At 45.1% G+C, this 19,594-nt stretch overlaps 1 protein-coding gene across 3 annotated transcripts in view; it reads left to right on the forward strand.

Annotated features, from left to right (window-relative positions):
- PIBF1 (progesterone immunomodulatory binding factor 1) overlaps positions 1-19,594 on the forward strand; it is an 848,309-nt gene that overhangs the window by 710,501 nt on the left and 118,214 nt on the right. Inside the window, exon 17 of one of the 3 annotated variants that reach the window (XM_085622003.1) lies at positions 9,444-9,614. The exons of the other annotated variants lie outside the window; for them this stretch is intronic. Coding sequence (XP_085478129.1) covers positions 9,444-9,473 — 30 coding nt within the window. The 3' untranslated portion in view covers positions 9,474-9,614. Of the gene's footprint in view, positions 1-9,443; positions 9,615-19,594 lie in introns of those variants that run through there. 3 annotated transcript variants of the gene reach the window in all.

The raw sequence follows: 19,594 nt of genomic DNA on the forward strand, positions 1-19,594 counted from the left end.
TAAATGTTTGAGCGCAAGCGTCTGTTATGGGGAATATGCAAGATTGGGGTCCGTTGGCCACCAATCACAATATCTCACCAAAAGCTTCCAGGATCTCGGGTATATCCTATAGTTATGTAATTTAAGACTTTCAGGGCGTCATCCATAAATTTGTAGATGGAGTGTTTCTGACCCATTATTTCCAGGCAGTGCCTCTTCCCATTCTGGCATATCTGACTGACCAATGGATCTACTGTAAGGGCAAAGAGGATCAGAGATAGGGCACAATACTGTCTGGCACCTCTTTCAACTGTCCGGATTCAGAGTTTTCTCTACCTGTTTTGACCTGTGTCCCAGGCTAGATATAGGGCATGGATCCATGACAGAATAGTTCTCCCAAATCCTATGCTTCACAGCACCTTAAATAAATATGTCTAGCACGAGCTATCAAATGGCCTGATCACTAGGTATCTGATCTAGGGCATGAAAAGTCTACAGATATTGGAACTCTTACCTGTAACAAATGCACTGAGATCCGGCTGAACTAATTTGGGCATGACAGCATTATATCGGTCTTCCCTTAAACTTGTGCCTGCTTACCTCCCATTTTGCTCAATTATGTTTGTCGGCCTTCGGATTCTGATAGCTTTACCACTGCCAACTAGGGCTAAAGTGCATGGGCTTCTCCCCTAAAACATGGCTTAATTGACTTATCCACAATTGGCATATTTAATTTATCTACAAGTCCGTAGTAGAGTGCACTGCAGGTTCCCAGGGCCTGTTAATTAATTGGCCCTTGTTGTGCCACCCATACAAGTAGCGCTTTAAACATGTCTCAGGCCTGCTACTGCAGAGCCTGTGTGAGCAGTTTACCCTGCCATGTCAATTTGACATTTAAAACCCCTTGCCAAGTCTTAAACTCCCCTTTTTATATAGGTCACCCCTAAGGTAGACCCTAGGTAGCCCATAGAGCGGGTGCTGTGTGTAATCAAAAGGTAGGACATAAACTTTTATGTTTTGCATATCCTTGTAGTGAAAAACGCCCAAATTAGTTTTTCACTACTGTGAGGCCTACCCCTCTCATAGGTTACCATTGGGGATTCTGTATTACACGTACAAGTGGTAATTCCTGATTGAGAAGGAGTAGATCTGTTATGCTTCATATCACTGGAATGGTAATGATAAATCCTCTTTACTGATTAAGCCGAATTTTTCACTACCCTTTTAAAAATCCCACTTTTAAAAATATGTAATTTTCTGCTCTTAGCCCTGTGTGCATGCAGCCTGTCTCCAATACATGTCTGGGTGGGTGACAACTGGACTTTGTGCATTCCCTCTAGACAGCTACATTCAAAAGGAGCTTAGGTGTGACTGAATGGCTAACCACATACTAATGAGCCATCCTAGGCAGAATGGGAGGGAGGAGCTGACACACCTAAATAGGCTGTGTCCTGTTCCCATGTAAAGGGCTTCATACCCCGCTGGATTGAGTCTGGAGCCAGAGTTGAGAGGGAGGTCCTCTGTGCACCTCTTTGAAGCCAGCCCCACTATAAAGGCACACCTGGAAATAAGTACCAGGTCTCTTACCCCACTAAATCAGACACTACTGGACCTGTTTAGAACTCTGCCTGGAAGACTGCTATGCTGCTACAAGGACTGCCACTCTGGAAGAACTGCCTTTCTTTTGTGCTTCCCTGCTGCCTGCTACCCTCTACCCTGCTGAGGAAGGACTGGACCATCTGACCTGCCCCCCTGTTCTAAGTCTCAGGGACATCAAGACTTGTCATCCACCTGCAACAGTACCTGCACTTTGCTTGTTGCAAGTCTTGCCCTGCCAAGTGGTGCCAAGCCAGTCCTGGGCCCATGGAAGTGGGTATAAAGTGCTGCAAGTGTTAAAAATCCATGCATTGATGATGTTGCACAGATCGGAACTGGCGCTTTTCCCTCAACGCATTACCGCTGCTGCACAAACCGGGCACCTTGCATCACTGATTGCGTGGCGCATTGCCTCCCGTTCCCAACGCATTGCCTACATCCTGCGGCTCGTCAACAACGCAGCTTGATCACGATGCATCGCCTGCGATCCAGCAGTTTGACGCCGACACATCGCCTCTTTGCTTCTCACATCTCGACTCCTTCAACAACACATTCCAGGCACTTTTCAGCAGGCCAAGGCTGGTCCCTGTATCCGACCCGTGCTCCATCGTGGTCGGCCTTAACCTTTGGATTTACCCTGGTCAAGCACGACCAGATTGCCCCGGTTGGCGTTTTAAGTTTTTATGCACTATATTTTCACTTATTCTTTAAAAATTCATAACTCCGGTTATACCTACTGGATTTTTGTTATTTTGTTCATAGAAATATAATTAATTTTTCTAAACTGGTGTGACATCTTTTTGTGGGGTTTTCATTGTTACTGTTTGAAGTTTTGGACAAATACTTTACACATTACCTCTTAAGTTAAGCCTGCCTGCTCTGTGCCAAGCTACCAGATAGTGAGCACGGGTTAACTTATGGTGTGTATCTTGCTTACCCTGACTAGGTAAGTGGTTTCTGCTTGGACAGGGTGCATACCTCTAACAACCAGAAACCCAATTTCTAACAACCTTCTAAATATAAACCTTGAATGCTTCCCATTATGTTAAAGGGTCAGCAATGGACTCCTCATTTGCATCAAAGTAATGATGGAATTCCTCCGCGATTATGCCCCTATGTGCAGCATCCTCCAACATTGACATCTGCAGATGCCATGTGGGAATCTTGTCCAGGATGAGACCCGGTTGCAACAATAATAGTAATGGTTATGATCACATGATATTATGGCTAATTACTCTGCCATCTGTATGTGTCCCCTGAAATGTGGTGATATAAAGATCAAGATGGTGCTGTGGGGATAGCCGTGGCTGATGGCAGCACTCATGTGAGGGCTTTAATGAGCAGCAGAGCACGGTGATCCACAGGCAGTTTAGATATACAAAGCAGAGATCACTGGCTCCTGAAACATGAAATCCGGAGCACCCGAAGCAGATTTGCACCGGGGTATCTGTGTCAGTGGAAGTTGTCTGTGGCACACTCTGGCCCCCTAGTGGGGATTCAGGAGAACTATCTGGCAGGTAAGGAGGTGGAAACACCGGAGCCTTTGAGCATACCCATTCTCCTGCAGTTAGGAGCGAAGATACCTTCAGTTATGAAAGACCTCTCTCTGAAAGGCCCTGGATCCTCAATTCGAGATCTGCTTGTGAACACTGGAGTTACCCACATGGTCTGTAGCATACCCACAATGAAGAAAAGACCAGAAACATCGGGGGCAGGCAGACTTTTTTTTTGTTTTCTTTTTTTTTCCAAAAGCCCCCTTTTGTCAAGGGACACTTTATACACCGTGGGAGAGAACACGGTACTAGGGCTTCCCAACTGACCACAGGTGAAGAGCTCTTTATGGATGTACTAAATAAATTACATAAAACTTAAGCACATCACTGACCAGTATCAACAACAAAATAGTGAACCTGGAGGCCTGGTTTGAAAACTAAGGGTTGATTTATAGTTTGGATGAGAGGGTACTTCGTCACAAGCATGATGGAGTACCCTGTCTGTCAAATTGCGTTCTGCCTACTCTATTTAGGGTTGGGAGGAACGTCGACTTTTCATTGGTGGAGCCCTGTTTGCTTTGTTGACGGTAAGCTTTCCCTAACAGCTTGACGGAGTAGGGGCCATCGGAGGAAAGGAATTACACTACTCACACTAATTAGGGTGTAAGTTATGAAGTCCACTTTTTTTCTGTCCATCACTGCCAGATAAAACCTGGTGGTGACTGAGAGCAAAAACAAATAATGGCCATGACACCCAGGGAAAACTATGGTGTGGGGGTCATTAATCTTCTGTTTTGTAGTAACAAACTCTCACTGTGGGAGTTTGTTTTTGAAAAACAAAAAGTCTGTTAAAGTTTGCTGAATGGCTGTGAAAACAGACGGCAGCCGCCTACCAAACTTTCTCTATTTTGCCAGGCTCCTGTCAAGATACAGCGATCACTGGCAGGCCATGTGGCAGACGGTAATATTCTTCACCACCCTGACAGAGTACCGTCTGCTAAACTGTTGATCTGGCCCTTATCCTCGAGGATCACCACTACAGAAAACCGAGTTGGATTAGTAAAGGGAATACTTGGTGGAGACCTGGAGGCAAACACAAGAAAAATCGCAGCAGAATGCCGCATTCAGAAAGAAGTTTGTGGCAATCCTGACTCAACTAGAATCTAAAGGTTGAGAGTCTGCAGATGAGGGCCAATAGGATAAGGAGTATGGGGTCCTGTACATTTGAATGAAGGGTACAGGACTTCAAACAGTAATAAAGTGAAAACACAACACAAGATAAATCCTGCTCTAAATTTAATAAATCATTTAATAAATTATTTGAGACCAAAACGGCAAAAATCCAGTCAATAGAACTGGAGATATGCAACTTTAAAGTTTTAAGTGAAAATAGTGCCTAGAAGCACAAAGCGTCAACTGTGTTTATCTGGTCGCACCGGACCAGGACAAAATCACATCTCTAGGCTGACCGTGAAGGATGCGAGCCAGATACAGGGACCAAGTTAGTAAATCCTGATTGCAGAGCATTGCAAGATTCCGTGTGGAGCATGTGTCCAGCAGTGGCGGTTCCGAGAAAGCTACAGGGCTACAATGCGAGGCCCTATGTCGAGTATGTATCCTGCAGTGGCTGTTCTGAGGAGTTGCGGGCAGCAAAGTGAAGTCCTATGTCGTCATTGAACATGCTTCTCGCAGCAGTGTTTCTGATATTGAGTTTCGAGGAAATGCATTGCGCAGCATCAGTTCTGCCCAGAGGACCACAGCTGGGCTGGCAGAGCACATTCAGGCCCACTTCCAAGGGTCCAGGACTGGGGCGGCACCACTTCTGGGGGGGCAAGACTCACAGCAAACAGAGTCCATGTGCTAGGTTCAAGGTGGTTGTAGCCTTTTATGTCCCTGAGGCTCAGATCAGGAGGTCAGCCAAGTAGGCCAATGTTTATACCTGCTGCCAGCTTTGAAGTAGGAGAAGGTTCTGGAGGTTTCCACCCCAAAGGTTCTTGAAATTATCTGCCTTCGTTCCCTGGTCCCAGCTTGTCTGGGGGCACAAAAAACTAGTGCAAACCCTTTGTGAGTGTGCTCAGACAGAGACTTTGGGATGTACAAGTGTGGTAGGTGACAGCTCCTCCCCTCTTTCAAGTCAGAGATGACCCATCTTGCCAACACCTATGACCCATTTGTCTCACTCTCTGGGAGCAATACACAAAGATCAACTGCCAGCTACACCTAGTCATGTGACCCAGGGTACAGGCTGCAGGCAGAAAATGGCTGGTACAAGAAAATGGCAACACGTTTTTGTATACTCAAACTTTTTAATAGTGCCATTTTCAGAATTGCGACTTAAAATCCAACTTTACTCTTAAAGAGGGTTTTACATTATAATTCTTTCAATACCAATCTAGATATTCCTGCCCTACCCCTACTGAAAGTTAACATGTATTAAATGTAATAAGGTAACCCAATGTTATCCTAATGGCAGGCAGGCCTTGCAATAGTAGAACACGATTTAATGTTTTTTCACTACCAGGGCATGTAAAAGTTAAAAGTATTTCAAATACACTACACCCTGCCCTATTGGCTGTTTAGGGTCTATCCTGGAGTGATATATGTATTAAAAAGCAAGATATAGGCCTGCCAAAAGGTTTATTTTGCCAGGTCGAAATGGCAGTTAAAAACTGCGCAAACAGGCTGCAGTGGCAGGCCTGAGACAAGGGCTACTTAAATGGGTGGCACAATCAGTACTGCAGGCCTACTTGTGGGCGAGAAAGCAAAAGACACACAATTGATGGACGGAATGCAGAACAAATCAAAACATTCACCCCAGTCAAAAGATCTGGGTTAAATCCATCATTCTTTTGCTCACTGTGCCACCCCAGTTTAGACCTGGCCATATGCAAATCAGTCTTGATCCTGTGCCTCATGGGAGCACTCCAGCCCGAACTGCCAAGCCAGGTCCTCCCTGGACCGGAAACAAGCATCCTAGGACCGGTTTCAGGGTTTTACCCCTCTTCAGCCTGTATAGCTTGAATCCAGTGGCACAGTGAGCCCGGGACCCACGTCTGGGCATACCCAGCGCACTTATGGCGAGAAAGCAAAAGACACACAATTGATGGACGGAATGCAGAACAAATCAAAACGTTCACCCCCCCAGTCAAAAGATCTGGGTTAAATCCATCATTCTTTTGCTCACCATGCCACCCCAGTTTAGACCTGGCCATATGCAAATCAGTCTTGACCCTGTGCCTCATGGGAACAGTCCAGCCTGAACTGCCAACTACTTGTAGCATTTAATTTACAGGTCCTGGGTACATGTAGTACCACTTTACTATGGACTTACAAGTAAATTAATTGTGACATTTGGGTGTAAGCCAATTTTACTTTGCTTTAGGGAGTGAGCACACACACTTTAGTGTCGATTAGCAGCGGTAAAGTGCACAGAGTCCTAGCCGACGAAAATAAGATCAGCAAATCTGGGGGAGTAAGGCAAAAAGGTTGGGGAAGACTACCCTAAGGTTGACAGGTCTAACAGTCCTAATTTCTGAACACTCCCCCGTTCTGTAATCCACCTCACCCAAATTTGTAATAAAACAATACCTGATGTACTGCCTCAATTCTGCAGCATCTTGTGTTTTTAAAGCAACACCTGACCTCTCCAACCTCAATCAGGACCTTTTTTCAACTGAAATAAAAAACACACAATGCCTAGCATCTTACCTGCCTCTCTCTACAGGGCCGCCATCCCAAGGGCCAAACTGCCTGCTCGCTTTGACTGGCAGTGTGCTGACAGCAGCTTTGACTGAGACCAGCAGGAAATGGTGGTTGGAAATAGTTTTCAGTGGAAAGCGCATACAACGTTAATGTATGCATAAAGTAAGCCCGAGATCCTGTAGCTGTTACCTTTCCTTCACGACACTATCATGTTGACAATAGTTCTTTAATGTGGTATGCTTTCTCTGGTATTGTCCGAACTTGATTTTGCTTTTTATATGGCCTGTACGGAATTTTGAGTGTTTCTGAATTTATGACTGACTGACACGGGATAATGCATCCATCTCAACAGAATGGGTGAACGTGTTGTTGTCTTTTTTGGATAGTAGGAAAGAAGTTATTAACGTGACTCGGGATATCCCATAACCTGTGAATTAAAAAAATTGATTTCAAGAAGGTAGCTTTTATTTTTGTGGTTTGTATGCATGCATGGAAAAAGTCTTATTTTATCAGTGAATTAGGTTCAGAAATTGCTCTTCAACTGAGTTTCTTGTCAAAAAATATTCCTGTCAGATTTTTTTTTTATGTTTTCCCGCTTAAAACAGTTTACCTTAAATATTACCCAAGAGTTTTAAAAAGATGCGTTTTCTGGTCATTTCTCCCAAATATTTGAATGTCGGATTGAATGCAATCTTTCAGCAATAATAGCTATGAATCTTTCAATCACAGCGCGCTGCTGACTTTTCCAGCTGTGTAAACCGGTGTTCCACTGGCCTGCATATTATCAGAGAAGTGGAGTACCTCAAAATGTAAACAGGTCTAAAAATGTATTTATTAAGATAGCAGTGGGATTCCATTTTGTTCACTTGAAATGTTCTCCAAGAATAATGTAAACTAAATGAAAAGGCGGTGATTCAGCCATGTTACGAGGTGGGAGTGCTTAATCGACCATTTATTGTGCATGTAATACTTCTTTGAACTCTGCAATTCAGTATTTCATTGTTACAGAAGTTAGTAACATTTTCTGTTTTCTAAAGTCAGGTTTGTTAAACAGTGTAAACTGAGTTAGCAAGTTAGGGTAGAACATTCAGTCCCAATATATTCTTCCACATACCTTGTGTTTTAGGTTGATCTGTGTGTTGTGAACTCTCTAAGGAGGCGGCATTTGAAGGACTTTGGCTATCCCCCATAGCAAGGCGATACAAATATTAGGCGATTCATATTTTTAATATACCTTCTTTGAACTGATTTCTTAAACTAATTTAAGTAAGTGCAGCCGCAAGAAATAGAAACAAACGTAGTAGTAAGCAGGCACTGAGCCGCTACTTTTCAGTCTAAAAGTACTTTTAAAATTTCTGTGTGTGTATGTATATATATATATATATATATATATATATACACGCACACACACACACACACACACAAACTCTGTCTCTCTCTCTCTCTCTCTCTCTCTCTCTCTCTCTCTCTCTCTTTCTCTTTCTCTTTCTCTCTCTCTCTCTCTTTCTCTTTATCTCTCTCTCTCTCTTTCGCTCTTTCTCTCTCTCTTTCTCTCTTTCTCTCTCTCATTTGAATATGTGATGGAGGCAATGATGCCAGCTGACAATGTCACGGGGAAGCTCGGTTGCTTTTAACACTTTGTTTCCCTAGTAACTGAAAAAAACAAATGGTTACTTTTTTTGGTGGGGTAGAGTACAGGATTGTATCCCATAATTTGGCCTTGCCCTTTCTTGCTGTGCCTGCCCCTCAAAATTTTTATCAACTACGCACCTGCCCTTAGGTGGGCTATTTAGGGGTGGTGAGTTCTATTAAGGTCAATATTTCTTTAGGTTACTATATGGGTAGCACGTTCGAAGTAAATATATCATAAAGATAAGGCACTTCTTAACATTTTACCATAAGGATTCTTTCATTAGGTTATTTACTTTACTTTGCAGAAAGCAGGCACCTTTTTCTTATATGATTTATTTAGGTCAAAGGGGCACTCTAATTGTAGCATTACTCTCAAAACAAAAATGCCTGTATTGTGTTCAGTAGCACCTATGCTCTTTGTAATGTACAGAGTGAATGCTTATTCTGTGATATAATCAGTGCTGCTTTTTCAAGGTTAAAGCGGAGTTGTGGCTGCAGTTAATGTATTGATTTGCACATGCACTAAAGAATTTTAATTCCTCGGGTGGAACACAGTGCAAAGGGGCTCTGTTAACTTCAAGGTGAAAGCTCACTCGCTGTTTTGTTCCAAGTTCACAACGCGACCCTCCCTTTCACTCGTCTAAAATAGGGTTGCTGCATTCATTGCAGAAAACTGGGGCCTATTCACAAATGCATTTCGGAGTATCTAGTACTATTTCATATGCTCTTGCTTGTCTTTGGAAATTGCCCCCGTATGCATGGAATATTCCTATAAAATTATTGCAGATAGAAAGGACTGTTCCCTCTTTGTACTTTTACTGATTGTCAGTTGGAGGTGTCTAGGCCAATTCACAAAGGGATGGGTGAGAACGTAACAGTCCTCCTGTATTACTACTTCCTTACTGGTAAATGCTTTTGTGGATTGGCCCTTTTAATTTTTTGTGTTTGCAAGCATTTTGCAAGTTGACTAGATCTTCATTTTCTTTTGCTATTGAAAGCTAAATGTAGGCCCTCAAAAAATCTTTGTGTTTAACTCCACAGATCCTGACGCAACAAATAGGCGTCTTCTGACATGTATGCCTGTAAATGGATCTTGGTACCACAGAAAAACCATCACTACATCATGTTTTTTGCAGTACTATGTCAAAACCATGTGGCAATTTATAACTATTTTGAACGGTTTTATTCACCCTTCTACATTCTCTCCCTACATGATGCCCAATACCTACTTCATGATCTACAAGGTGAACTCTGGCACCCCACAGTACCTGGTGACCAAGATGAAGATTTCTGGTGGAGCGTTCAAGACTTCCAACAGCAATGTCCCCAAATAGAAAAGTTGAAATGCAGAAAAGAGGCAAGAACTTAAATTATTTGTAGCAAGCAAGGTTAATAAAATATATATTTATGTAATACACATACATTTAGATTGGTGGCTGATATTGCACGACCTCAACATGACATCTCAAATTACATAATCGATGACATCACTTAGAAGCCCGATGGGGGCCCGGGGCAAATGCCGCCCGGAGGCAGGAAGCCCTCCCTCCCCCGTCGCAAAGCCTGCGAAAAAGGGGGCGACCGGGATTGGTTGCCCCAGAAAGGGCCTACTGCCCCACCAATCAGGGGGCGAGTTGGCATGCGGCTGGGGGGATAAGAAGGGGGAGCATGGCCCCCAAAAACCACAGGACCCCCCCTTAGCCGGAGACCCGTGAAGGTTTTCCGGTGTAGAATGGCCCAGAAGGGCTGAGGCAGAGTGCAACAAACAAAGAGGGACAGTAGGCAGCCCATTAGCTTTGCAGTACTACAGCAGATGATGGGGTCCCTGGGTGAGATATGCTCCTCGGAGCTGGCATTCTTTGGGGCATACAGGGTCGGCGAGTTGGTGGTCCCCTCAATAGACAATCCAGGAACGGCCTGCATTCGCCAGGCTGACCTAGAACTAGAGCCGGGGCACATGAATGTCCTCCTGCGGCGGTCCAAGACGGATCAGGCAGGCAAGGGGAAGTGGGCCAGGATTAACCGCATCGGGAACAAGTCGTGCTGTTCTGTTTGTCTGGTGCGACGGTACATACGACGAGGGGAACACAGGCGGGGCCTGCTGCTAGCACATGAGGACGGGTCTTACTTGAGCCAGTTCCAATTCATAGCAGTGATGAGGAGGGCGCTAGACAGGGTGGGGCTTCCGGCGAAGGTGTTCGGCTCCCACTCCTTTCGAATTGGGGCAGCCACCACTGCAGCAGAGCTTGGGTTGGGAGCTGACCAGATCAAGGGGCTAGGGCGTTGGGGGTCCGGCGTGTTTAAACGATACATTCACCCTACATAATACTAAGCCTTGTCTCTCCTCCCCCTTCCCCCTACCGTTTAGGTCCGGCGGAGCAGCTCTTGAAAGTCTGGATCGTGGGTCACTCATTCGTAATGCGGGTGCAGTGGTGGGCGGAGGCCAGGTGCGAAATCGGGGGAATCTGGCTTCGGGACACAGACGTAATCTGGTTGGGTCAGCCTGGAATGAAATGGGACCAACAGCTCCCTGTGGTGCGGGAAGCCCTGGGGCAGGGTGGCAGACCGCATGCAGTGGTGGTCCACCTGAGAGGGAATGACCTAGAGACAATCGGTAGGAGGGGGTCTCTTGGAAAAAATGCTGGCAGGCCTTTCAGCAATAGCGAGGATATTGCGTCCGGCGGAGGTGATCTTCTCGGCTATAACAGTTCACAAAGCATGGAGGGGGGCTGTGTAGTTAGGGGCAGTGGAGAAATCCTGGCGTAAATTGAATATTACCATGGCTAAGTAATGTAGGGCCAACGGCTTGGGGTTCGTGAGACACGGGTTCATCGACCTAAGGTCCCTAGGGTACCATCTGGACGACGGCCTGCACCTGACGTGGGTAAGGATGGACATGTTTCTGCTAAACATAGTGAGGGTGCTAGAGCAGTTGGGTTTCTCATGAGGTAGGAGGAGAAGGGGAGCTCCCTCCGATCGTGAAACTGGAGGGAGCGTGACGTTAGAAAAAAATAGATAGAAAAAAGAGAGAAAGTTTATTAGAGGTAGATGGAAGGCTCACACAGTGTCCTTGGGATGCCTCATGGCAGGGGCACTGAGGGGGCTAAGGACGGCTTACAGCCGCAAACAGAGTAGATGTGACGCTCCAACAGGGCCCTTGGGATGCCTCACGGCAGGGGTACTGAGTGAGCGAAATAACAGGACGCAGCCACAGGCAGAGTAGATGAGATGCTCACAGAGGGCCCTTGGGATGTCGCCCAGCAGGGGCCCGAAGAGCTGACGAGGGGCCAGCAAAGGGTCCAGGGCAAGCGGAACAGCACTTGTAGCCCGGGCAGGTGCTGACAGACACCCCCAAGATTTGGTAGCAAGTTGAAGTCTGGAACCACAGACACAAAGGCCCTGACAAAGGGGCACACTGCAAAATACACTGTCTGGGAGCGCATAACCGCAAGGACAATGAGAATATGCATTATCATGGATGTTATGAATGACCAATAAAATTGCGAAATGTACAACCATGTTATAGGTGAATAAACTGCGACCTTTTAAGGCACCAAATCACGTTGTCTGTGGTGTAATTAAAGGTGAAGGGATACAGTTAAGCGGGTAAGGGGAGAGGTGAGGGAAACTCACCCCTGGAGGGGTTTGAGATGGCATGACCTCATTGCATCACAAATCACCCTTCAGTTGTGGACTCTTGTGATGTCAGGAAATTGTTCAACAATGAGATCAATATGTACATGAGACAAATTGTTCTAGAGGATAATTTGCGAGATTTTATTCTGTCAGAGACACATTAGGGCTGCATCAGAGCAAGGTACACACAATGTGGTCTCCATTGATGTCGTACATTGTTTTGACTTTCACCCACATGATTCCGTACAGCTTCATGATTTGTTTAAACTGTAGCTTCCGAGAATATATTGCACTGATTCAAAAGCTCTGATCATTAAGTAAGTAAAAGCTGAAGCCACAATTGGTACTCTATCCTGTATGTGCTGCTTTCATCAACAAAATACCTCCATTTTCAGCAGCATCTAGGTCGGATGTCTAGGAGATTTCAGCATTCAAATCCTGTGGAAGGCGCTGTAAGACGATGGCCTTGTTGGGCTTTCACAACATCGACATGCTTACTAGTATCTTCTTTGAGACTATGACCCCTCGGTCTGCGACTCCTGTTCATTAATAGACCTGGAGGCCGTCAGAAAGTGGTGGCCAGCAATGTTTGACTAAGCCCCAGAGAAAAGCGCAAAAGCGTCACAAAACTCTAGACAGTCACACAAAGGGAGCCGGGATGTGACATTTGCATCCTGATGGACCATCACCAGACTAATGGGCCTTCCTGAGGTAGAGTGAGGAGCTGTCACGTGCATCTGAACAGAGATGTGCCTGTCCCCACACAAACAGCTGCTTATTCCCCTGTAATGAGTCTGGAGCCACGGCAGGAAATGCATGAATATTGTGATCTTCAAAGGCCTCTTTGAAATATCCCCCACTTCAGTGACACAACTGGGTATAAGTACTGAACCCCTGACACCACCAAATCAGAACACTGCTGGAACTAAGGAAATTCTGCCAGGAAGAAGAGATGTTGTGCTGTAGAAGTGACTGCCACTTTGCTACCTGCCATGCTGTGTTGGCCTGCTGCTTCTTGTCTGGGAGTGAGAAGGACTGGACCTGCTCTCTACGTCCTTGAGCCTAAGTTTATGCAAGGGCTTGTTGGCTCGCCTCCTGTTGCTGAAGTCTCAGGGACACAATAGACTTCCAACCAACCTACTCCTGGACTCTGCCATCTGTGAGTCTGCTCTGCCAAGTGGTGCCACCCCAGTCCTGGACTCTTGAAAGTGGGCCTAAGTTGCTCTGCTCTCTGTGGACCTCACCGGACCCAATGCGAAGCCCAGCAAAGCCTCACCGCTCAGCTGCCAGCCTCACCAGAATCAACGCTAGGCAGCGTGAAGCCCCGCAAAGCCTTGCTGTACAACTATCAGTCCATCGGAACCGACGCACAGCAATGCTAAACCCTGCAAAGCCTCGCTGCACAATTCCCCGGGGTCGAAACAAAGTGATGCCAAGCTCAGCAAACCCTCGCCGCACACCTCCCCAGACTGACCCAAAGCCAAGCCCCACAAAGCCTCGCCACACAGCTTTTTGGAACCGGCGATGGTAGGCACGAAGCCTCGCAAAGCAACACCGTGCAGAACACGCACCAGGATTATAGGTACTGTGTTCAGTAGGCCCAAGTGGGTCCCTGTAGCCGGCCTGTGTTCCCTCGTGTACTGCTTGACCGTGTGACTTTTCCCAGTCTGGCGCGACCAGATAGCCCCAGTTGACCCTTTGCACTTCTATGCACTGTTTTCACCTAAATCTTTAAGATTGCATATCTTGGCTTCGATTTATTGGATGTTTGTCTTTTTGGTCTTGTTTTGTTCAACATATAATCTATTTTTAATGTCTCGGCTAGTGTTGCTGCGCACATGCGCAGCTTGCTCAGCGAGATTTAATGATTTTGAGGAGTTTTAGTAAAGGGCTTTAAGCCCCGCCCCTCTTTTCCATTAGCTGGCGACACCGTTTATGCTAAACAGTGGCCAGCCATTGGAAAAGAGCTTTGGATGTTGCCTCCCTTTGGCTTTTTCAGATGGCCCACTTGGAGGGGGCTCGCCTGCATTCCGTTCGTTGCAAACGATTTCTTATCTTTATGGGGCCATGTGTTTAAACACATGGCCCCATAAAGACAAGAAATCGTTTATTTCACTGAGCTCGTAATCATGGACTCCGACCGAGTCGGTCTTTCGGAATTCGAACTCGTAACCTGCAGGTCGCTACCAGAATCAGTGCCATCAAGTTGATAAATTGATGTGTTTTCCTTGTACTCTAAAGGCTAAAGATATGCCAGAAGGCAACTGCTTGCCAGAATACATTTCTGTACCACACTGCACAGCGCGTGGCACTAGTTTCTTAAAAACATAATTGTATGAGGAGTTGAAAAGACACGTCAAGAAGTCTTATCGATTTTTTTCATATTTGATACACAGAGCGAAAGTAGAAACATTAAGTAATATTTGAACAAAACCCGCTAGACTTGCTCAGAAACAGTTACAGCCACGAACTGTATGTGACAGGGATTTGTGAAAATCTCAGTTCGCGGATGCCTTGGGTGAGTGATAAGTAGTAGCTTGTATGTCATCCTCCAGACCTCCAGCGCCCCTCATGCCTCGTACTTGCGCCTCTCCCTCCATTCCGAGGTTAGCCGAAGAGCTTCGGGTGTTTCCGTGGCCCGGATCTTCGGCTCTTTCCGTGCTCTTTCAGCTGTCTCCGACAGTCATGGTTTCTCTGGGGGAGCACACGAGGCTCCCGGCTGTGCACGATCCCGGAGTTTTTTGCTGCTGGTGCCGCAGTGCGGATGGCGCTGGAAGATAGCGGCCGGGCTGATGGTGGAGCGCAGCCACCGGGATCCTCGGGAGGAGGCTGTGGGTCTGTGATGTGCACAGGGCAGCCGGGCATGGAGCAGGCTGCGCCTGGGACCTGTGCACAAGATTCCCGAGCCCGGCGCCGCCCGCAACGCCCTCGGGGCTTCGCGTGATTGCAGCCGAACTCCAGGGAGGGACGACCTGGGACTGCACTGTCTGTAATCCCGGGAGGGAGCCACCGTGCAAAGCGCCGACATTCTGACAGTAAAGTCAAAGTGGCTGTCAGGCTCCGGCCCATGAACCGCAGAGGTATGGACTTTTTTCTGTTTTCACCCCAACTCTCTTTTATTTTATATGCGATATTGCTGAGCTCAGATATCTTTCTCCCTATGTGCGAAGGCCATTGCCATGTGCTGCTGGTAAAGTTGTGATGCACTATAAGGTGTGACAGGGGAAACCAACTCAAGACACAGTTTTGGACTTTTGAGATCTCCCTTAACTCCTCGAATTGCTTGGTGACTTGCATTGTTTTGTCTGCTGCACAACGTGTTGTGTCTATTGATAAGTATTACTCATGCCTACACAGTGTCCCAAGGTCGCATTGTCATTTATTTTGTTTTTTTGATCTTCCTGACAATAATTTGAATTTTTGTTGTGATTAAAATATCAATTTGGTCGTCATCTCCAAAGTATTTTATGGGAGGGCAAGGTGAAGAGAGGAGAGTTTGAAGATCAGTATCTTATAGCTGGAGAAGAGATACGAGAGAAGCCTTTTTGAGTGTGGGATATAGTCACTGAAGTTAACAAGCTAGATAAACTGCATGGAACTGGTCAGGGAGGTAAGCAACCGTCTTATGAGGTGACGTAGGTAGTTGTTTTCTTCATGCCGAACACTCATTTGCATGAAAAAAGTTATCTCCCACCCTCTCCAAATGGCCCAACAGTCACCTGATATTGTGCCTGGGAGGGCATGCGAAATAAGTCCAAAAACAACAGTCTGTTTTGCTTTAAAAAAAAAAAAACTGAATGGGAAAATAAAACATTTATTGTAAAAGGAAGCCAAAACTCCTACGGGTGTAAATATTTTTCCAAAATATGTTACAAACTTTAAGGTCATCATTTCTTTTTGTTTGCTCTCGTTAGTCTATTTAATATTTCATTGATAGTTCCAATAAGCAGCACAGGATGTCCCATGCTCAACAGAGTTCTGATGAACCGGTGCCTTACACTCAAATTGCAGCTATGACATCGCCCACTTGCAATTTACAGTGTAGCTCAAATAAATGATAGCTGATGATGCCCAACTTTAATAACTGCTTCTAATGTTTCTCACTCTGCTTCTCTTGTAAACGCCCCCTCTGATACTTGGTCTGATGTTGTGTCTTAAATGCCATGGCCTATAAACGGCCCTTATGGCCCAAGCTCTCCCCCTCTAACTGTCCAAACGGACACCCTCTCTAATATCTATCGTAATTTCTCACAACATGATTTATAAACATCCCGATTCCTCTTCCTTACCCACTGCGACAACTGTGTCTTATGTCACATATTCACGCCACTGCTTATAAATGTTACCTGACATTCCATGCTTATTCTAAATATAATAAGCTGCGCCAGATGCCCATTCTACTTCAGCGGCTTTTATGAACTGTTCCCACATGTCAGAGAAAATGAGCTCAGTCATACACTTATACAATATGCGCAAGAAATAATGTGTATTGTCCCCTGCTCACCCAGCAACTTTGCTAAACCTTCCCTTCTGTTCCATAGTCACCTAATATTTGTCAAACATATGGTAAGTATATCCAGCACACCATGCACCTTTGATAAATGCCTGCTGTCTGAAGCCAGTTCGGATCCAGTTATTTTAATAGGGGACTCGATACATCCATAACATGGGTGCCAATTTCTGTGATGTTCGAGCCCCAACAATATTTCAGCTGAGGGCTTTTGACAGTGAACCACAGACTGGGTTTGCACTGGGACAGAAGCACTTTGCAAAGTCGTTAACATAACACACACCCTTAAATGCACTCACTCTCTCAAACACACTTTCTTATACGCTCACACGCAGTCACTCTCCCATTTATCCAGTAAACTTGTGTTCGAATAACCTACACTGCTACTTCCTATGCAGTAGTATCTGCATTGCCTGTAAAAGAAGCTTCAAATAACATTTCGTGTATGCGCTATTCAAATGCCAAAACAATAGGCATTGTCAATGCTAGGTTTCATGCATCAAGTGGAAGAAATAATGGACTTTTATAAAAGCAGTGAACTGGGTCGTTTTTGAGTTTACATGTGGCTCAAACAGCAACACTATGGGAAATTGAGCAGACAGCCTAATAACAAGCATTACAAATGCAATAGGTCTCGCCTTTCATTAAGTTAAAGCCATTTGCTTTGCTATACAATACCATTAGCAAAGCAAATGGCTTTAACTTAATCAAAGGCGAGACCTATTGCATTTTCAATGCTTGTTCTAAACTGGTGTGGAGTCTTTGTGGTGTTTTCATTGTGTTACTGTGTGGTGTGTTGCATAAATACTTTACACATTGCCTGTTAAGTTAACCCTGGCTGCTCTGTGCTAAGCTACCAGAGGGTGAGCGCATGTCAATTTAGGTTGTGTACCCGACTACTTATCCTGACTAGGATTGTAGTCCTAACTTGGACAGGTTGCAAACCTCTGCCAACTAGCGACACAATTTTTAACACTGACCAAAGAGTCCATGGAGGTGTTGCCCTTGAAAGAAATGAGCACAGATATTTACTCCCTTTTCCCTAAAAAGCACAGAGCTCAAACACGAATCCTAGACTTTCACCTTTTTAACCTTATTAGTTGGCAGGACAAGTTGAAAGTGATAAATGTGCTGTCCCATAGCCCATTCCAGCAGGCATTTAATATAGGGGATTGAGTGGTGTTGATGGAACTCCAGGTCCCCTCCTTTCCATTGCCTATCCTACATGCCCATTAGTGCTAACTGAGGTTTACTATGGGTTCTCACTGGCAACACTTTATGGTTCTACCATTTGGGCTGATGGTTGGTGGTGGCTGTAATGGTAGCTTTGCTGCTGAGGGCAGATGTAAATTTATTCCCATGTATTCTCATTCTGATGGCTACTTCTAACGCTAGATTTCTTGTTTTAGAATATGCCTCAGGCACCAGACTAAATCCAACGATTGTTCAAATCAGTGCTCTATGCATCGCTAGGTGGCATTGTGAGGCTCAGTGCTGACTCCAAACTGGAGTGGAAGTGACAGAGCTGACATCCCTGCATGCTGACATCAGTTCCTTTCTTTCAATGTCTTCTTATGCGGATGTGGAACTCCATTCCCAAATGTATAGTTTTTCTGGCGAGTCCGCAGTGTTTTCACAGTGTATTAGGGAACAATGTCCCCTCTGAAGGTGAAGAGATTTGAGCCATGTTCGACTTGAGAAGGCAGATGTCGGCCACAGACCCACATGTGGTGTGCCCTTGGTGCCTAGGTTTAGGAGACAACTAAGTTGTGTGATAATTGCACCCTCATGAACTCGGAGGTGATTCAATATTGGCAGGAGAGGTTTTATGTCGCCAAATCCAAGTTGTAGTGGTGGCCTCTGCATAGAATCCACTCCAAGTTCCGGGTTCTGTCTTCGTTACGGGGCCACTTTTTTTTACGTCTTCACCTTCCAATCAAAAGTCCTCTGGTATGTCCAAGTCCAAACGAAAACATAACAAGCATTTGCAATGCAATAGGTCTCGCATTATAAAAGTGTGAGCAGCTGGCATTGCTAATAATAATGCAACACTAGCTATTGGCTTTGTAAATGATAAATAAATGCCATTATGTGTTTGTTTTATAAAATAGATTAAAAAAGGCATTGTCATGAACAATGCCAATAGCTTAAACTTTTGCAAATGTGAGACCTATTGCATTGCAAATGCTTGTTTAATCATACATCAATGGCATCCAGAGGATGTACATAATGCCTTGTTAGCCAATCACCGACCACAAAACGTATAATAATTATATAAAACAACCCTCAGACACTTCTAGTGACACATGCAGAAAAGTAGCACAGGAAGGGAGACCAAAAAAGCTCATTCGATAATTATTGCTCCTGTTTAGACAGAGTAGTGCACAGTGACAGAAAATAAACCTGATTGGCACATAAAAGAGCAAGGTCTACTTAGGGAGGCTATTTTCTTAACTGTCATAACCCTGCCTGGACTTTAGCTTTTGTTTTATTCTTGAAACACCAAGACTGACGAGCTCTGCTCAAACTTCATGTTTTTGTTCTCACTACTTACACTTGAGATTTTTAGCTGGTCATAAACCTTCTCACTAAAAGAAACTTTTTCATGTGCTACTTCTGAGGCTATCTCTAACCTTAAAAACATGTTCCCTCTGACGTAGTACTTCTATAAAACACACACACAAATACACTCAACAACTCACAGATTTGCATTTTTTCTAGATACATAAAAGCCTTGTTCAAGAATAATGTGTTAAGAGCTGCAAGATACCCCAGTGTAGGACATTATCCAGAGAGTGAAGCAAATGCAGAGGAAAAAAATACTCTAAATGCTGGGTTCCACCTCAACCAGCTACATGTGTGGAAATGCACTCTTTTTTCACTTTTTTAAGCAAAGGTTTGGAGTGATATTTGGCGCTGCACCACATACGCTGTCTGGTTTCCGGCGCACATAGCCTTAGTTGCAGTGCACAGAAACCTTATACTGCCGCACACAGAGGAAAAAAGGGAACATTGGCCTTGGACCCAAAGGGCATATTTACTAGTA

The sequence above is a fragment of the Triturus cristatus genome, chromosome 8, assembly GCF_964204655.1.
Source record: "Triturus cristatus chromosome 8, aTriCri1.1, whole genome shotgun sequence".
In the NCBI taxonomy this organism is placed as follows: domain Eukaryota; kingdom Metazoa; phylum Chordata; class Amphibia; order Caudata; family Salamandridae; genus Triturus; species Triturus cristatus.